Consider the following 16,792-nt stretch of genomic DNA (forward strand, 5'->3'; position numbering starts at 1 on the left):
TTATTATTGGATTGTAAAAGTTATCTATATATTCTGGATATACAACCTAATCAGATATATCATTTGCAAATATTTTCTCTCATTCTGTGGGTTTTCTTGTCACTTTTTGATTGTCTTCTTTGAAGCACAAAAGTTTTTAGTTTTTATGAAGTCCAACATATCAGTCTCTTATATCGTCTTTGGTTTCATGTTTAAGAATCATTGCCTAATCTAAGGTGATGAACTTTACTCCTTTTGTATTTCATCAAAGAGTTTTATAATCTAGGTCTTATGTTTCAGCCTCTGGTCTACTTTACATAACTTTTGTGTATGGTGTGAGATATGAGTACAGATTTATTCTTCTGCACATGGGTATCTTGTCCCAGCACCATTTGTTGAAAGACTCTTCTTTCTCCCAGTGAATTACCTTGAACCCTTTGTCAAAATCATCTGACTATAAATGTTAGGATTTATTTCTGGACTCTCTATTCTATTAAATTGATCTATATGTTCATCCTTATGTCATCTTGTTGTTTCTTGACTTTGTAAAGACCAATCCATCTTCAGGGCATTTACAATTGCTATCCCCTTTGCTTGGGATAGTGTTTCATTTTTCTTCTTGTTCATTGTTTGATCTTTGACATCATTCACATTTCTGCTCAAATGTGACATACTCAGAGAGGGCTTTTTTACCTACTGTATCGAAAATAGCTCTTTCCTGAGGCAAGAATAAGCTTAAAATAAATAAATAAGTAGAACAACTCCTGACTCCATTTCACTTACTCTCTACTACCTTTCCTGCTGTTTTCCACAGCTCATCCCGCTATCTGAAATTACTTATTTGTTGTTTATGTTTGCTACCTATCTTCCTCATTAGAATGTTAGTTCTTTGAGGTCAAGGATGTTTTTATCTGCCTGGTACTTAGTAGGGAATCAATAAATATTTGTGGAATATTTATAAATATTATGTGGAATAAATATTATGTGGAAGTCATACATCATTATTTCTGCAACAGTTTTTATTGTCAAAGCTATGACAGTTTTCCAGAGTAGTTTATTTCAAAGTCATTGACAATTGAGGCACTCTTTGAATAACTGACATTCTTTCTTTCTAAAACTCATCATGTATTTTAACAAGGAGTCATCATATCCTTTTTATTGAGAAAGGCAGGGAGAATTTTAGCCTTTATTCTTTATTTATTTACTTATTTATTTATTTATTTATTTATTTACTTATTTATTTTAGTGAGAGGGCTCACCCAGGCTGGAATGCAGTGGCACAATCATAGCTCACTGCAGCATCAAACTCCTGGTCTCAAGTGATCCTCCTGCCTCAGCCTCCTGAGTATCTAGGACTACAGGTGTGCACCACCATGCCAAGCTAATTTTTGTAACAATCCATTTTATCAAAAAAGCCCTTCCAAAATAAGACCCAGTATCGTAATTAGAGTAAGATTAACACAAACTGGAAGTATCAAGTAAAGTAGAATTACGGAAGCAGACTCTGAAATACCATTGATTGCACTACTACTGGATGTGTTTTCAGCCAAAACATTCATTCTTTAAAACCAGTCTCTTAAAAGAAAACTGAGGCTGGCATGGTGGCTCACGACTATAATCCAAGCGCTTTGGAAGGCTGAGGTGGGAGAATTACTTGAGCACAGGAGTTCAAGACCTCATCTCTACAAAGAAAATTTTAAAATTAGCCAAGCATGGTGACACGTGACTGTAGTCCCAGCTGCTCCAAAGACTGAGATGTGAGGATCACTTGAACGTGGGAGGCAGAGGCTGCAGTGAGCCAAAATTATGCCACTGCACTCCAACCTGAGAAACAGCAAGACCCTATCTCAAAAAAATAAAAAAATAAAAAGAAAATAAAAATACTGGTTCTCATTAAATAAACTATTTATTAGCTTCCTAGACCTAATCTTTTACTAGAACACTGCATTTCCTCTTTGCTGATCCTCTTTAGTTTCAGACTGTTTCTTGAATGTAAGGTATTCTGTCCGCTTACATTTTATGGCTTCTTTGGGCCTTAGCAGGCAGGTGCAACTACTTATATGTGAGAGGAATACTCTCTCTGACATGCTTTATGAGACCCACTAGTCACAATACAACGTATTAGCCATATCTTAGCATGCCCAAGAGCAGTCTAGCTTCAGATCAGAATTTATGTTTGTCACATTTATAAAACTCCACTGTCATCTTTATTATTTCTATTATTAAAAAATATATTAAGGCAGTTCTTCATATACTTGGCACATGTGAAATTTGTCTCTCTTAGATTTTTAGTGCCTTCAAGATTTACAATAATATAAAATAGATATAGTCACTGCCTTGAAAGAGAACAACTGGAAACTACTCTCAACAATTTACTTTGTAAATTAAACCTGTTATATTTGTTTCCTTTGAGTTTTATAGTGGCCTGGAGAAAGCCAGAAGTGCATATACCTTCTACATATTATTTTGTGGCAATATGAAATATTCACACTAGAAAGATACAACCTCAATTTTAAATAATGTAATTGGAAATGCATAAAAACGTGGAAAAACACAAAAGAAAAATGATTTCATCATATTGGTTGCTTTCTTCTCATTTTCTAATTAATAAATAATAACAAAGAGATCAACTAGCATACTGAATAAAGCTAAAATATTTCTTTCAGCTACATCAGGCTATTGTAAGTTTATATTCATAAACTATTCATAAACTATGATCAATATAAAAATACAAAGTATTATAAACTGTAAATTCTAGTACCTATGATAACTAGTTTTAACAAATCTAGCTGAATTGAAGGAAAAGTTATAACTAAACATCTTTAAAATAAGGGACAGTACTTATAGTTTTACTCACAATTTAGAAACTATTCATTAATGACTACATAAAGATCACATTAGTGCATAGGTTTTCATCCAGGTTTTCCATCTTGTATTGCAAGTGAACTATCTAATAGTTAAACATTATATTTACTATTATGAAATATGACAATGAATTAAGTATAGGATTATTAAACAGACAAACCTAATTGATCCAGGTTCCAGTGACAGTATGTGCTAATTAAGTCAGAAATAGGACTCAGTTTGCCTTGAACTAAGAGGTAGGGATTGAAGATAGATTCACAATCAAAATGTAAAGAGTATTTTGGGCATTTACATTTGCCATAAGCAAATTAATAGGCTAAGCAAGAATGCTGGTGGTAAAAATGTGCTACTTAAGAAGCAAATGTTTACAATCACGTTTAAGAACTTTTCCAGTATGTAGTTACGTAAATACAAAATATATGCCAAAGTATGTCATCTTATTTTTTTTCTTAACTCTTTATTAATCTTTTGCCTGCTAACCTTTGGTAACACTTGGTTCACCTAATACTTACTCTGTACTTAAAAGTTGTAAAAGAGCTGGGCACCGTGGCTCACACCTGTGATCCCAGTGCTTTGGGAGGCCAAGGTGGGAGAATCACTTGAGGACAGGAGTTCGAGACTAGCCTGGGCAACACAGCAAGACTCTATTTCTAGAAAAAGAGACAAACTAAAATTATTCAGGCATGGTGGCATACACCTGTAAGTCTCAGCTAGCTGGGAGGCTGAGGCAGGAGGATCCTTTGAGCCCAGGAGTTCAAGGCTGCAGTGAACTGATTGCAACACTGCACTACAGCCTGGGTGACAGAGTAAGACCTTGTCACTAAAATAAATAAATAAATAATACATAATAAAGTTACAAAGTGTTTTTTCTTTATGTAACCAATGTATACTGCCTCTTGGTCCAAAATCTTTCAATTATCTGGGATCACTCTATCCCACCTTACCTGGAGAACCAACATTTTTACCATAGCCCACACACACATCTCCTGCTCAGGGTCTCCAGGAATTCTTAGGTTTGTTAGAGTTTCTCTAGGTCATCCCTGGCACTGATGTCATTTCTGCTGAGTTCTTAATCTACACTCTTTTTATTAACTTCTATTATTGCTATCATTTTTACTACAGCCTTATCCCAAGGCAGACCCTACTCCTAATGCCGTCATTCCCCCATACTACTATAAAGCAAAAGACTTTCATGTTTAATAGACTTTTATTGATGATTTGTGATGTTGGGAAGGGAATATAACACAGAACATTAGAACGTTTGCCCTTGTGTTGCGTATTGGCCATTCTCTTTCCCTAGCAATGTCTCCATATTGTTGACCTCTTTCTTTAACCTGACCTCATCACACTGTTCTCCTCTTTCTTCTAAGGTTCCTAACTCCTACTCCAGGAGCTGCTGCTAGACTTGAAGCTCTCCAATAAGCATTTCATTTTTCCTTTTCTTCACCCTCACACAAGCTGTAGCTACTTTCTCAAACTAAAAGATTTAATATTCCTAAACAAAGAATTATCTAACAAGGAGATGAATTATTCTACTCCACTACAAAGCAGGCACAATTTATTTAAATAGCCGTATTTTCTCTCACTCTACATTTTAAAATTTTGCTTCACTTATTCAGACAGTCTTTCTAATCAACCTGAATACATGTGCATTTATGGTCTATAGCTAAGATAATGCATAGTATTTTAAGTGTTTATAAGACTTTTAATTTTTAAAAATGGCTAATCAAAAGTTAGTCCTGTACATGGTAACAAATAAGTACTTGCCAATATATTCTTGCCCAGGTAATTTCAAGCTAGTTTCCATCATAACTGATGCATATAGAAGCATTAAACCTTTTGTCAAAGTTTATATTGCCTTTTGTGTATCAAGTCAACATAGGCTAACCCTAAGAAATCACGTGAAATGTGAATATTTTCTACTGAAATACAGTTATTTGAAAATATTTAGTTTTGATAGCTATTTACTTACCTTTTTATATCTTTTTTACACAGTTTTGTGTGAGAATAGAAAAGAATCCTGGCCTTGGATTTAGTATCAGTGGTGGAATTAGTGGACAAGGAAATCCATTCAAACCTTCTGACAAGGTAAGAAATGAATATCTTGTTGACAATTTTAATTAGAAAAATACTATCTACTACAGCAACAAAGGTTAGAAAAAAGTTCAAGGGTTTTTGCTGTGTTTTCATGAGCTAGCTAACTCTGAAGCCAATTAGAAACTTTTTCAGCACAGGGATAAAAGAATTTACTGCAGCACTTGACACATACTAAGAATAAAGGGAAAAGTCTCTAAACATTCTACTTAAAAGGCAGAGGTTTTTTTGTATTTTTGTAGGAAGGCTTTGTGTTTTGTTTTTATTTTTGGCTTCACAGTTGTCTATATTTGTAATGAAAGGTATATAGGCAGTTTCTTACAAGTTGTTTCCAAAGGTTAACTTGTAAGTCACTTATTTAGGAAACTGTTTTCTCACAATAGCAGAATGATATTGACAGAATACTAATGACTATGTAGTAATTCAATGCAAAGGCAAGCTGACTGCCATCTCTTCAATTTATCAAGCATATAAAGAATTTTGCTAATAGAACTGTAGAATTGAGAAGCCACAGAAAACAAATTTTCTATTAGAAAATCAGTTAACATTAGCAGAAGAATTAGGTCCTCCTCTCATACTTACCCCTGCTTGTCAAACTGTGGAATTAAGGCACGCCAACTCTAACCTCAGCCATTTCCTGGACATTCAAGATGTTGCCCTTGCTCACATGTGACCTGCCTGATGCTGATGTGAACCATCTGATTTTTTATTTTTTAAATGTTTACCTGGAGCTATAGAACCTACCCTGCTACCATCAGTGTTTAATACTCTCAGCTTTGAATCAATTAGTAATTATTCAATGATAATTGAAGCTATCTACTTTTGACCTCATCAAATTGCATTAAGTGACCCCATAAAACTTTAGGATGATGAAGAAAGACAAAAATTAAATATGAATAAAACCTCCACACGCTCTGTACTTACCTTTGAGTCACAAGCTAGTCCACACCCTCTCAACTCATCACAATTATAAAAACCTACAGATTAATTTCTGATTATGAGACCTACTTCTGAAAAACCAAGATGCTGTTACTCTGGAGCTTTCTGTAGCCTGAAACAGAGCCTTTAACACCACATTTTCCTCCTCTTGTTCCCAGTGATCTTGTTTCTTACACTCTTCCTACCCTTCTTCCTTTCCTTTTTGGAGAAGGTCAGGAGAAGAGGATGGTCCAAAAGGAAGAATTGTTCACACGATTATATACATTAGGAAGGAAGAGACCAGAGGAAAATCTCCAGTGACCATGGATGAGAGCTCCTTTGGTCAACAGGCTGGAGCAGCTACTCATATAAAAGGAATATATATGGGGCAATCTTATAATTAGGGGAATGCCAGTTGGAAACATCTGTTCCTAAGTAACTACTATATTTCCATTTTGAAATGATGTTGAGGATACCATTGATTTATTACAATTAAAATATTCATGGCTTAGACCAACTGCTTAATTTTAATAAATTTTAATATATCTTAAGCATAAAAGTTCAAAATTATCAGAAACATGATAGCATTTTTTTAAAACCTCAAATCATTATGTCTTATTTATCTTGACTCCTATTTTTGTCTTTCATTTTACATCTCTTTCATAAATTCTTTCAATGAAAAGTTAATAACCTTATGATACTTAAGATAGTTGAAATTCAAGACATATTTTTCTGTTCTTTCTCACCAGCATATAAATCTTTTCACTATATTTTTGGAAGGTACAGGGTAAAAAATATTTTTAAATTAAGGATGAATAGATTGTTAAATAGTCAAAATGTCAGAATACTGTTGCATTTCTGCTCTTTGCAACTGAAAGAGACTAGATCTGAGGCTTTCAAATCATTGCCTGCAATTCTTCCACTATGATGAATATGAACACTTTATAGCTATTCATTTAATTTCTTATTTGTAAGATTCTGATGACTCTAGTGAGACTGAACTATGTCTATGATCTTATAATTTGCTCTTTTGGTTAAATGTAACAGATAAAGCACTTGAATTGTATAATGTTTCCATTGAAAGATTTCTCCTCAAAAGCACTTTTCTTTGGCTGATTACACTCTAAAATCATTCATAATCTGAAAAGTAAATCTCTATTATTATAAAATAGGTGGGAGCAACTAGGAGTTCCAAATCTACAGAAGAATCTCAATACTGCCTTTCATTTATTGACCAGTTTTGGTGGCATGCCAAACATATGGGTACACTTTGGTTAACTGTTCAGAGGATCTAAAGACACTGACTGACAATTTATGTAAGAATTTAGTCCACTCACAAGGAAAGGGATTAATCTGTTAGAAATTCAGTTGTGTGGTTTTTTTTTAGCCCTAGTGCCCTATTCTGAAAGTGTTGCATAAAATTTAGAGTAAAACCTAGTGCGTGAACCTACCCAAAAATATTAAACACTAAGAAAATGAAAATGTAGAGAAACAAATTGGTTTTTCATGAAATGACTGATTTACAGCTGGAAGTAAGAGGAGCCAAGTTAAACAGATGTTTAAATTCAACAAATACTGCCTGAGTCTGAGGTAGACTTGTAAGGAGTCTACTCATGCAAAAGTTTAAACTTTAATATGATACATACTCTCTTCAAATAAATAAGTCATTGATTAGGAATATTCTCAGAAATACACTATATTATTTTCCTTACTGCTCATGGATCTTTGAATGTTTTGCTGCTCAAAAAAGTATCCAAGAACGTCTGAATGTCTTAGAGGTACTGAGGACTTTCTGTACTGAAGTTAATTAATACATTTGTTCCGTTCTCTTCATTATTGTTGATGGAAATTAGTTTCAGGGAAATGTCAAGGACCAGTGTGAGACAGCATCCAAAATGATTACAGCCAGACAGGGAAAGACTGAAACAGTCATCTCAAAAAGCTGAGAGCCGCAGCTGAGGCAAAAGGGAACTGTATTGTTCGGTCTGGCAGACGTTCTGATCTAAGTTCTGGGGTAGTGTGAGATTATTGCAGAAAAACACTTAAGGCAGCCCAAAAGTTAACTGGGGCTTTATGGAGGAATCAGGATTAAGCCAAATATGACGGAATATTTTTACCAGACAGAGCATTTAGAACAACATCTCATCTAGCAAACTTAACTACCCTTCAAGATTCAAGGTAGTCTTGATCAAATATTTTCTCCTCCAGTTAAAGGGGTAGAGCGCAATTAGCCCTGCAGTTGATATTGTCAAAACAACGTTTAGTAGTGAAAAACACCAGTCCAGTCACCATAGAACTCATTATGTCAGTGTTCACTGTCAAGCAGAAACTGCTTTTACATACTTGGAAAGAGAAAGCAGTAGAACACTGGATGGAAATTAGTTGCCTCTGCCCTCTCAAAGAAGTGTATGATAGCCATTATCTGTTTTATTACAATAAAGAAACATCACTGTCAAATTGTCAAGATGTGCAGAAAGATGAAAGATTTTGAGCCAATAAATCTGATAGTAAAGCAATAAAAATAATAGCCTTTTATTGAGTATATACAACATGCTAGGCACTGTATTAGGCTCTTTATATATATGAATTGATGAATTTATGTGATCTCCATAACAGTTTCTATTAATTGAGTAGTATTATTATTCCCCATTTTACTGAGGCCCAGAGGGGTTAATTAACTTGCCCAAGGTCATTTAGCTGATCTGTGGCAGACAAGATTTGAAACAAAATTGAGCTGACTCCAAATGCTTTCCTTAATAAGCATTATAATACATGCCTCTATCTGCAAATGTCACTTAACAGAAGAACCACATGACAAATTTATACCCTGTAGAGTTGAGTCTAATATGATATTCTAATATTGAGAGTATTACAGAGCCCTCTAATTAGTCATAGTCTAGATATTTGCTTCAACAAGTCCTTGGGAGTCAGCATGTATTCTCTATTGAACCTAGATAATTAGGAGCATATTGTACAGAGAAGATTGCTCAGCAATTATATAACTTGTGGACTAAGGTATCATTACAGTGGTGATTCTGCCAATGGAGCAAGCCACAATACTCTTTGCTTGTATGTAAGCACTCATAAAATAATAATTTCTCATTGCAAAATTTAAGGAATTTACCAGTATAATTTCCACAGGATATTGTTAGAAAGAGGAAACTGCATTAATAGATAACTGATGCCATGCTGTTGTACTATTTTATAAGGCAACCCAGGACTCTGGAAACAAGATAATTTTTAATGATGCATTCACAAAACTCATCATTCAGGGATTCATATTCTTCCTTGCTCCATCTGCGGGAAGAGGAACTAAGCTCCTGGATCTTAAAGACATTAAAAAAGACTCATAGCCCCTTTCCCTATATGGTGTAAAGGTGTTGCACTGAACAGTCACATGAACGATTTATCTACTCATAGTATCAAAATGAAAGCTGTTTTATGGATTCAGCCCATCCTCAAAGGACCTGACAGCAGCAAATATACATACTGGGGCATTGGGGCCAGAGAATCAGTTATCCTCCACGGTCCACCATTTATGTGGAGAATAGTCATAAGTGCCTAAGCTCAACAGATGCCAGAGAGCTCATCCATATTTCCACTAAGTTGGGCCATCTAAATGTAGCCATAGAAATGATAGAAGAAAACAAATTCATGTTTTTTCTTAAATGCCTTAATTTGCTTATGGTACAGGTCAAATTCCAAGACATCGAAAGAATATTAGGAGCATAGAAAATGTAAACTATTATCACCAATCAACTCTAAGTAAATGTCCTAGAATTTCAGATTAAATTACCATAAATTATTTACATTACATTTAAATTATTGCCTCCAGATGCCCAAACAGCCTGCAACAGGACTTAAGCCCCTCCTCTTTTCACTCCATCTTTTTTGTGTAGATATGTATATTACATCAAATAAAAGTTTTTACATGATTAATATTAAGAAAAGAAGGACCCTCAGACATGCAGAATTGAAGCTTTTGTTTAATACTTTTACCCAAGGATAACAATATTCAGAGGCACGTGGGGCAATGGCAAGTTCGAAAATGCGCAAGAATAATGTTCCAGTTTTGCTCAACTTCATGACATTGGGTGATCCACAAACAAAAGCTTGCTAAAGATATGTTTTTCACTCATAGAAAAGGTACATACCATATGCCTATTTCCTGTCAGGTTTTCTCCATGGATATAAAAAACGAGAATAGCAAACATATTTGTTTAAAACTCCATATAGAGCAAGATGTATATTTACTACATAAATATTAAACTACTTTTAGCATATTTAACTTTGTGCAGCTACTAGACAAATACAATTTATTGTATATGTTTCTAAATTCATTTTGTAGGTAATATAATTTATATATGTGTCACATCCTTAATTCTACTTCAAGTGATTATGTAAGGCAAAGTAATTTCAAAAAATTTATGCATTATATGAAAATAAAATTCAGGAGCAAGGGACAGAGATCAAATTGTTTTAGTACTTCAGACTAAATTTAGGAAGGGGCTGAAACAGATTTTATTTTATATATAAAATGATTTTTAAAAATAAATTTCAAGCATAAATTATTTTATAAACATAACTGATTACTTCAGCTGCATCTTAGTCACATTGCAATTTGAGGTTCAGAATGCCACTAGGTTGTTTGAGGACATTAAAAGTGAGATGAATTCTTTCTTTAATAAAAAATGAATTTTCACCTTTCAGTTCATTGTCTTAATGTTGGAGTAAAAAGTCCAAGATCTATTCAGAAACATTGGTAGGAATGAAATGTAGTCTTCACAGTCTCCTACAAATAGTATTCCTACAGGTGTGACGACTTATATCAAGCTTTCTTTAAAAGACATGGTAGCATGCTTTAGCCAATTGAAAAAATGTCGGTATCTAGACATTATAATAGAAAGGAGACATGAATTTCAGCTTATGAAAGCAAATAAATATCATTAATTCTTCAGGAAACGTTCACTGGGGCATAAATGTGAAAAAGTAAGATCATTTAAAAGTATCAATGTAGAGGTAATGAACAATTAAATAAATGCATGTATGTGTACTTTGGAAACCTAAACGTTTTTAATCAAAATATGAAAGCACTTAAAATTAGCTTATCAATAAGATCTTACATAATTACTAAAAAGAATAACCAATAAATCCAGAGTTAAATAGTAAGTAATAGTAGTTTAGGATTACTGAATAGGTACCAAAGTACACATATATGCACTTTTTTTTTTTTTTTTTTGAGACACAGTCTTGCTCTTGTCACTCATGCTGGAGTGTAGTGGCGTGATCTCGGCTCACTGCAACCTCTGCCTCCAGGGTTCAAGCGATTCTCCCGCCTCAGCCTCCCGAGTAGCTGGGACTACAGGCGCCCGCCACCACACCCAGCAAATTTTTGTATTTTAGTAGAGACGGCGTTTCACCATGTTGGGCAGGCTGGTCTTGAACTCCTGACCTCAGGCGATCCGCCTGCCTTGGCCTCCCAAAGTGCAGGGATTACAGGCGTGAGCCACCGCGCTTGGCCTATGCATTTATTTAATTATTCATTAGCTTTACAATATAAATAGTATAGTTATACATAGTCTAAGTATCTGATTCTAAGTACAATGGAAAAGAAAACTGCTTCCTATATTTAAAAATCGTGTTGAATAAACCCATCGCCATGCACAAACTACATTTCCATTAAAAAGGACTATCACTTAACCCCTGAGGACATTCATTAATAGAAAACAAGCAACCTCTCTAGGGTAGAATTAAACATTAAAATGATTAAAGAAAAGTCATATGTATTTATTTGTCATTTTTTGTTTATTGAGGTATACTGAGTTCTCTGTTGAAAGAGAGAAAAAAAAATCAGATGTTCCCTTTGTCCTCTCTGTCAACGAACGTTTCTACCTTGACTCAGAATGACTAACTTAATGGAGTACCTAGACTTGGGAACCTTTGCTTATTCCTACACTGAAGAAAAAGACCCATGATATGTTCAAGTTTTGTATGACTTGCACTAGCTGGAGTAGCTTCAGCTGAGGTGGTGGCATTAGCTGAGGTGGCTTCAGTTCCCTGAAGGTGTTCATCTCTGGACCATAAAATGAGAGTGGCCAGACAGACAAAGAGAGAATCAAGAATGACTTTTACTTCTAAATCTTTGCTGGTTTTGCTGAGCGTGAACTGCTACCGCTTCATCCATCAGCCACAGGCAGTCTCAATGCTTTTACTCTGTGTGGCATAATTATCCTCCTTTAAATGCACTCTTAGTCTCAGATGTGTACAACTACAATATCCTTTTTCTTTAACCTACACCTTTTTAAAAACACATAGGAAATGAATGAAAATATCAGCACTGTAAAATTTTTAAATAATTATATAAATATCGAGACTAAATATGATTCCCCCACCCCTTTCGTTCTACTCTACACCACCTATGCACAGCCTTGGCCTAACAGCCACTTTGTTAGTCATCATATCAAGAATTCACAGCTGTAGTGTCTTCTGGCACTTGCCCCCAGCCTTTTTGACTTCCTGAGCCATGTCTAAGAAATGTTCTAGCATGATCTGACCATAAAATGATGCATTAGCCATTGAATAAAACCATATTAAACCTATAAGAATCAGTTTGACCGAATATAGCTTACAACAAAACAATTTTTCACTTCAAAAACCTTATTTTAGCAGAATTAAAGTTTCACTGAATTCTTTACTTTTCAATTCATGATTTTAAAATAGTGCAGATAGTGTCAAAAAATTATACAACCAGAGGGGCTTTGAGGGAGCCTTCAGGAATTATAATCAGAAACCTGATTGTCAATACTATTTTAAGAATAGCTAAAAAGAGTAATCCATAGCCTCTTACATTTCCCACTCCTGTTTTTAATCATTTTTACTATTTTATGTTATTTGTGAAGCTGAGAGGAAAAGCCATTAGGGGCTCTGACTGGATCAGCAAACTGTACAAATCTTAGCAATTCACATATTCACCACAAGTTGGGGTCCTGTATTAAATACAGGCTTTAAAGGATTTATAAAATAAAATAAATGGTAAATAGTTCTTTTATTTTTCCTAAGAATCCAGAAATCCAGAAGGGTTGTAAGTGAATGAAAATGATTATTGACTTTTAAAAGAACATATGACAAGCAAGTCAAAGAAAATTCAACAATTTCACTAAGAAATAAACAGGATGCAAATGCACTTTCAGTCACAATAGACAGACACCCCGATGTGTTTAATTGTTAATAGTGGAAATACTAAGCAATTAATAAAAGTTAAAACATAATTGTGAAGTAACCAAAACCAAACACAATTTTAGCACTTACGTTCAAATTCTCTAAAAAAGAACAGCCCACAATTATCAGTATCAAACTATAAAAAATATTCTAGTACTACTATATCATTTCTAAAAGCAATCTCAGAGAAACAGGAATAAATTGCTTATTTTTGGTTGCTTTTAACAGGTCTGAAGAGTGTCATCTTGACGCTCATATATATGCTACTAAACAAACTTTTAGAATGACCTAAAAGAATGATGCAAGTCCAAAGACCAAACAACGTATATTTATTTTGCTAGAATATTACATTTCATTATCTTGCCACTAAGTGATTTGTGATCCCATAGTCCATGTCTTTGGGTTGTACTAGTCTCTTTGTTGCTCCAATGCATTATTAATAAATTTTTTTACAAATACAACCAAGTGATTTCCATTGTAATATTTACTTTTTTACAAATTAATGAAACTGAAATTCCTTTCCATGCATAAAATTTTTGTTAAATTTTTAGAAGACTTTAGTAAGTTGCAGAATTTTTACTTGTATCTCTACCTCAAATTTTCTGTTTCTAAAGCAGTTCTCCTTTCTGTTCATCTTTTATGGATTTTACACTTAACTGTTTTGTGAGCTAAGTGCAGCTATTCATGGAAGCATCATATTCAGCTGCCAGTCTCCTTTTCTTTCTCTCTCCCTCTTTCTCTCTTCTTCCCTCACTTCTCCTCTCTCTTAGCTTCTAATGGCCATAGAATAAATCTCTTGATGCATATGAATTTATCAGTTGCTAAGGTATCAAATTATTCAAAGCCTAAAACTTGATGCGTAGCAATTAACCTTAAAATACTTTGTCGTCACACTTTTGATTCATGGAGAGGAGCACTATCGATAATACCTTTATCCTTGATATGTCAAGTGTTCTAATAATCATAGGGACTAAGTAAATATAGGCTCTGATGTATATCTAATGTTGCTTCTACAAGCCACAATATAGCTTCAATATTAACACTGCCCACATTATGAAAGAAAATTAATATTTGCTACGTTTTTAGGGGAAAAAAAAAGTTTCCCCCTAAAAATTGAATCTATGGCTATTGAATCTATGGCTCTGTTTGCTGTTTTCATGAGTCAGTTTTGCCTCTAGAAACACTCTTTGAACTTTCATAGTTATATGAAAGCATGAAATACTATATGCTATTTTTAACTAATATATTCTGAATTATAGTTGTATATAATTTTTACTTGAGATATGGTGTTCTAGAAACCAATTTCTCAGCATCAGCTAGAGCCAAGACTTTTCAGAATTTTAAGGAAAAGCATATTTCATATGTTGAAGTCGTAGGTCCCTTAAGACAAGTTCTATTTTGGTGTCTACGTTTACAATAGCTGGACTGTCACAATCGTTCACCTTCATCATTAAAAAGCCATATAAAGTTCCTTTCTCCTCTAAACTTAGAATGTTAAATGTTGGCCTTGTAAACTAGCTTTCTAAGTCCTTTAAGGTTTATGTCCAGAGATGTAGAGGCTAGGTAACCAGCAAGGCAAGGTCAGATCTTAACAATGCAAGAAGCCTCCCAAACTTATCCTTTTCCAAAATTACTTGTGAAAAGCAAAACGTTTTATAAGCACATTATGAGTACTTCTGGAATAGTCATTACGACTTGTATAAAGACTATTGATAGTTTTAAAATGAGGTGGAAATAGGAAATGGCAACAGATCATGCCTATGTGGCACATCCAGCTAGCCCTCTCTAGATTAACTTTGGTTCAAACCTAGAGGAGTCCCTCTGTGATGCATGAATCCACAGGATCTGTGCCTGTCTCAAACACGTCCAAATGCTGGTGTCTGAGAAGAGCAAAGATTTCCATTCTTTTGAAAGGAGTTTGCAGTACCTACCATATTGCTCTGTTGTGAGATACCCTCTAGAGGTGGTCCTGAGGGAAAGCCATTGTGCTTTCAAGTCACTAAAGAACCTGAGATGAGAGACATAAGAAAAACCCATTTAAAGATGCCACAAGCCACTAACTACAGTGGATTCTATTAGCCATTACTATAAAGGGTTGAGACTCCTGACTTGGAGCTACTAAAGGAAGTGGTCCCTGAAAGTTAATAAAAAATAGTTTAGAAAGCCCTCCAGATGGGACCCATGTCCACTACTAGGAGTGAACAGTAATTGGAGCCATTATCACTGTGAGTCACAACCAGGAAACCACAGGTGAGGCAGGAGGAACTTTCCAGCCCCTTCCCATCCCCTTCCCTAAATAAGAGATGCCAATGTCCCCTTATTTGTTAGGAATTCAAAGGACAGATGGCAAATATTGGCCTTTCAATATACTCTAAACAGAGAGGAAAATAATTTTTTCTGCCAATAAATCTGGTATATTTGGAGACTTAGAAACTCTCAATGTGGGCTTTGCTGGATTAAAGACCTTGAGTTGTAGATTGAGTTTCAGACTTTTTTAAAAAAGTAAAAATAGAGACGGGGTCGCACCATTTTGCCCAGGGTGGTCTCAAATTCCTGGGCTCAAGCAATATGCCTACCATAGCCTTCCAAAGTGCTGGGTCTAAGGGAGTGAGCCACCATAGCTGGCAGAGTTTCAGACTTTTGATAATTAAAGTAACATTTATTGATGCTAGACTGAGTGTCATCCATTGTTCTATTTTATCTGTACTCAGTCACTTCATCTAACAATTCTGTAAAGTATGTACCATTTATTAACCCATTGTACTGATGAGGAAAAGTTAAGTCCATAGATATTAACTTGCCCAAGGTCACCAATTGTAAATGGTGAACACAGACAGGTAAACTCAAGAGCTATACTCTTGACCACTACTTGCAGTGTGGTAGATAGAAAAAATGGCTTTTCAAAAACATCCTAGGCTGGACACAATGGCTCATGCCTGTCATTCCAGGACTTTGGGAGGCCAAGATGGGTGAACCACTTGAGTTTAGGAGTTCAAGACCAGCCTGGGCAACATGGCAAAACCCTGTCTCTACTAAAAATATAAAAATTAGCCAGGTGTGGTGGCACATGCCTGTAGTCGCAGCTACTCAGGAGGCTGAGGTGGGAGGATCACCTGAACCCAGGAGGCAAAGGCTGCATTGAGCCACGATCATGAGACTGCACTCCAGCCTGTCTCAAAAAAAAAAAAAAAATCCTAATTCTCTAATTATCAGAACTGTGAATATGTTACATTACATGGCAGACAGGACTTTGCAGATGTGATGAAGTTAAGGACCTTAAAATGAGAAGATTACCCTAGATTATTCAGATGGGCCCAGTGTAATCACATGGGCCTTAAAAATGGAGAATCTTTCCTAGCTGCAGTCAGAGGAAGATGTGACAGCAGAAAAATGGTCAGAGAGATTCACCATTGCTGGCTTTGAAGATGGAAGAATGGGATCGTGAGCCAAGGAATGTGGACATTTCCTAGAAGCTACATAAGGCAGAGAAATGGATTCTCCCCCTGAAGTTTCCAGAAAAGAATGCAGCCAGCCATACCAAAACTTTTATCTTAGCCCAGTGAGACCTATGTTGAACTTCTAACCTACAGAACAGTAAAATTATAAATTTTACTGTATATGTGAAGTTTTAAGTCACTAGGTTTATGGTACTTTGTTACAGCAACAGTAGAAAACTAATACATATTGCCTCTTGGAAAAAGAGAGTTATTGATTCCCT

The 16,792-nt window shown here is 35.0% G+C and overlaps 1 protein-coding gene across 1 annotated transcript in view; it reads left to right on the forward strand.

The window, feature by feature from the left end:
* The window catches only part of LRRC7 (leucine rich repeat containing 7), a 148,754-nt gene that overhangs the window by 111,244 nt on the left and 20,718 nt on the right, over window positions 1-16,792 (forward strand). Inside the window, exon 17 of the mRNA XM_011970638.1 lies at window positions 4,840-4,932. Coding sequence (XP_011826028.1) covers window positions 4,840-4,932 — 93 coding nt within the window. The remainder of the gene's footprint in view (window positions 1-4,839; window positions 4,933-16,792) is intronic.

The sequence above is a fragment of the Mandrillus leucophaeus genome, unplaced genomic scaffold, assembly GCF_000951045.1.
Source record: "Mandrillus leucophaeus isolate KB7577 unplaced genomic scaffold, Mleu.le_1.0 Scaffold1208, whole genome shotgun sequence".
Lineage (NCBI taxonomy): Eukaryota > Metazoa > Chordata > Mammalia > Primates > Cercopithecidae > Mandrillus > Mandrillus leucophaeus.